At 33.2% G+C, this 3,060-nt stretch overlaps 1 protein-coding gene across 16 annotated transcripts; it reads left to right on the top strand.

Annotated features, from left to right (window-relative positions):
• The first annotated feature begins 401 nt into the window (after nucleotides 1–401).
• LOC106421969 (transcription factor MYB124-like) lies at nucleotides 402–2,482 on the top strand. 16 transcript variants are annotated; one of them, XR_007326519.1, is made up of 8 exons: nucleotides 409–835; nucleotides 1,052–1,124; nucleotides 1,220–1,274; nucleotides 1,356–1,529; nucleotides 1,631–1,789; nucleotides 1,869–1,934; nucleotides 2,027–2,128; nucleotides 2,253–2,482. XR_007326519.1 is itself a non-coding variant. In XM_022714081.2 (4 exons), the coding sequence occupies exons 1-4, from the start codon at nucleotides 1,110–1,112 to the stop codon at nucleotides 1,662–1,664; spliced, it is 264 nt and encodes an 87-aa protein (XP_022569802.1). In that variant the 5' UTR covers nucleotides 402–1,109; the 3' UTR covers nucleotides 1,665–1,790. The 16 variants fall into 16 exon arrangements, 1 of the variants encoding a protein (XP_022569802.1); XR_007326518.1 differs by having other exon boundaries at nucleotides 410–835; nucleotides 2,219–2,482; XR_007326520.1 differs by having other exon boundaries at nucleotides 411–835; nucleotides 1,075–1,124; nucleotides 2,219–2,482.
• The last annotated feature ends 578 nt before the right edge of the window (nucleotides 2,483–3,060 follow it).

Below are 3,060 nucleotides of genomic sequence, written 5' to 3'. Positions count from 1 at the left end.
ATTTTGTTATAATTGTTAAAAAAATATTGAGTTGCATTTCAAATAAAAAGGTAAAGATATTAAAAATATTCTAATTAAAATATGTATAATTTAATATTGTTTTAAGGAAATGATCAAAATAAAAAAAATTACACATAAAATAATCATGATTTTTGTTAACTGGGCGGATCATTATTTATATGATATCGCACATGAAAGAAAAATAATGATATTAAAATTATCTAATTAACTCTATACTCATTTTTCTTATATTTTTTATATGATATCACACATTCGTAAAAAAATAGATGGTTTAAGATGCAAAAAAAAATATTTACTTAATCTAACAATAATAAAAGGAAGATATACTCAACAGAGAAGCATGTCACGTCTTCTTAAAAAATCATCCAATCAGAATAGTCTTTTTTGACACGTCATATATGACAGAAATATAGTGGGTTTTGTTTTTATGAAAATTATCAGTCTGGCCCATCAGAGCCCATCTAGAAAACGGAACATGTATTATTTTACGTTTCTGAGTTTTTCTCTGACTCTTCCACTTCATCTTCACCGATGTTAGAATTTTTTTTTGTTTTGCGTAACCTTCTCAATCAATGGTGATCTTAAAACCATTCTGAATTTTTGGTTCCACCTCCCCCCTTGATCCTTCTCCTATATAAAACTATGTATAAACCTAAATCCACCCAAAATCAAAACCTACTCTGAAATCTTTTGTCTAAACCTAACTGCACGATCTCTACATCTACTCCGCCACCGTCAAATCGAAACTGCAATTCCCCCGGTAAAAGCTCAGTCGCCGTCGAACCTCCTTCACCGCCGAACCATCATCATCCAGGTTCTTACCACATGACGTCTCACACCGTTATCAATACGTCGAGAATATCCGGTAAAGTTTCCGTTGACGGAGAGATCGTCAAGAAGATTCGTCGATCAGTTTTAATCAAACTGATATAAATGATTATGCTAATTTTTTTACCGTAATCAAAAGATTTATGTGTTATGTTAGAACCACAAGAGTTTTCTTTAATAGCTATGGATCTTTTGCTAACAGATGATATACATACATAAACTCAGATTTCAAGTGAGGATGTTTTTCTTCTGAAGAAGCTATGCTTTTGTGTGAGGTATAATTCACTTATAAACTTCATCATATATGGATAAGATTTCATATTTTGTGTTTGGTTTATATTTGACATTTGAGCTCATGTGTGATTTTTAGGCACAACGAGTGTATGAGAATAGATGGACTGAGATACAAAGGTGGATTCAGGCAGGTAGAATACCTTCTCTAATGGTGCTTCAAGTCATGATTGCAGGATCAATCATTAATGTTTTGTACTTCTATATGTTTGTAGAAAGGATAAGGTTGTGAACAACATGTTTGCGAGACTTTGTATGAAGAGAGCCAAGCATGAAACTATGGCTAGCGAGGACAAATCAAACAAGAACAGAATGTTGTTCTTAGATGGAAGTAGTACTCCCGCGAATATAAAACTCCTATTGCCAATAGAACAAGGAGCCAGCTCCATGTAAGCTCTGATTCTTTTTCCTTTAATTTGTTTGCTCCAAAGTTGTGATCAAGCATTTTTCGGACTTGAAATCTGTGTTTAATTATTCTCTTCCTGAATAGCTGCCCTAGATTACACATTCTGTCTCCACGGTGAGTTATTTATGACCATCACAAGGTGGAAACTTTCCTCACTTCCTCATGGGTTACTGGAGGACAATCTAAAAATATTAGACTGGACAAGCAAAAGTTAACAATCTTCTTTGACAACCCCAACATCGGGTACTAATTTTTACTACTTCTTCAAGTTCCCAGTTTAAAACTCCAAGATAAATGATTGTTTTCATTGTTCCGTTTATAGGAAATCGAAGGAAAAAAGCCTTTTTCTGGGTCATTTTCATGCAAAAGGAACCGTCCGTCAGAAAATGTAAGAGCTATATATTCATTGGCTTCTTTATCTGCTTAGTTTTAGTGTGGACAGTGGTGTTGATGAGTGAGTCTCTGTGTCTGAATATGCAGAGAAATCGAGTCTAAGCAGCGCTAGAGTACAACCTATCAATAACAGCACGAAGAATATTGCTTTAGCCCGCAAGATGGTTGTTTTAAACACATGAGGCAAATGTAAGTTGAATCAAAAGCCTTTGTAAGCAATTTATTAAACGTGAATTAGTTTTGTCGAATGTTGAATCATCTTTTGCTAATGTTTGCAAGACGTGGTCTTTATTTCTGGATTTGGTCATAAAAGTCATGCTGTGGGAGATATTTATGGAGTTAGGTACAAGGTTTCCAGGGTTTCTGTTGTTTCAATCTCAGCTCTCTACAAGGAAAAGGAGCAGCCAACGTCTTAAAGAAAGCTTCAAATTTTGAATTTGATCTTAATATCATAAGCACTTTTAGGTTGTTTGAAAAACAAATCTACTTTATGATTTGAGAAGTAGGTGTGTTTAACCTTTTTTTTTAATGAGGTTTTGAGCATGTTTTCGGCTGCACAAGAAATATCAACGTCACAAGTGAACAAGAAGAATAAGACACCAAATGACCTGTCATGATGTGTTTCTAAACAAGGTGAGATTAGATAGTTGTTATTATTTATGGTTACGAAGTTGGTTCAGATGAATATCTTTCTTGACCATTTCATCAAGTTGTAAAAAAAAAGATAATAGTTCCCTATTTCCAAATAATAAACTAATTATATTCTTGAAAATAAATTAATTGCATACAAAATACTAATATTATAAGAACTTACAACAAACCTTTCATGTTACCAAACTTTACTATTTGTTTTCTTATTTAGTGACCTCAGCGAGTGTTATAACAAACTTTTTATGTTATTTAGGATAAGTCTTAAATCTAACGTTACAGTTTCTCAAACCTTTTGTAAACTATGATGTTAACATGTTAGGAGCTCAAGCATGTTTTAGTTTTAGTCGAGTCAATGCGATGTGGATTAGGTAATCGATTGAAATATAATTGTGCTCATTGAAAGGAAGCATCACTATTTAAGATATTCTGCTGACTTCAGTGGTGAATCCAAACTGATTTTTCACTGGGTG

The sequence above is a fragment of the Brassica napus genome, chromosome C7 (genome assembly GCF_020379485.1).
Source record: "Brassica napus cultivar Da-Ae chromosome C7, Da-Ae, whole genome shotgun sequence".
NCBI classification, from domain to species: Eukaryota; Viridiplantae; Streptophyta; class Magnoliopsida; order Brassicales; family Brassicaceae; genus Brassica; species Brassica napus.
Note: the sequence above shows the minus strand (reverse complement) of the source record. Positions and strands in the feature narration are given on the sequence as shown.

Coding starts and splice junctions, on each gene's coding strand:
- LOC106421969 (XM_022714081.2), top strand. Junction 1,261..1,355: donor AGATGGACTGAGATACAAAG/GTGGATTCAGGC, acceptor ATATGTTTGTAG/AAAGGATAAGGTTGTGAACA. Junction 1,530..1,630: donor GAACAAGGAGCCAGCTCCAT/GTAAGCTCTGAT, acceptor CTTCCTGAATAG/CTGCCCTAGATTACACATTC.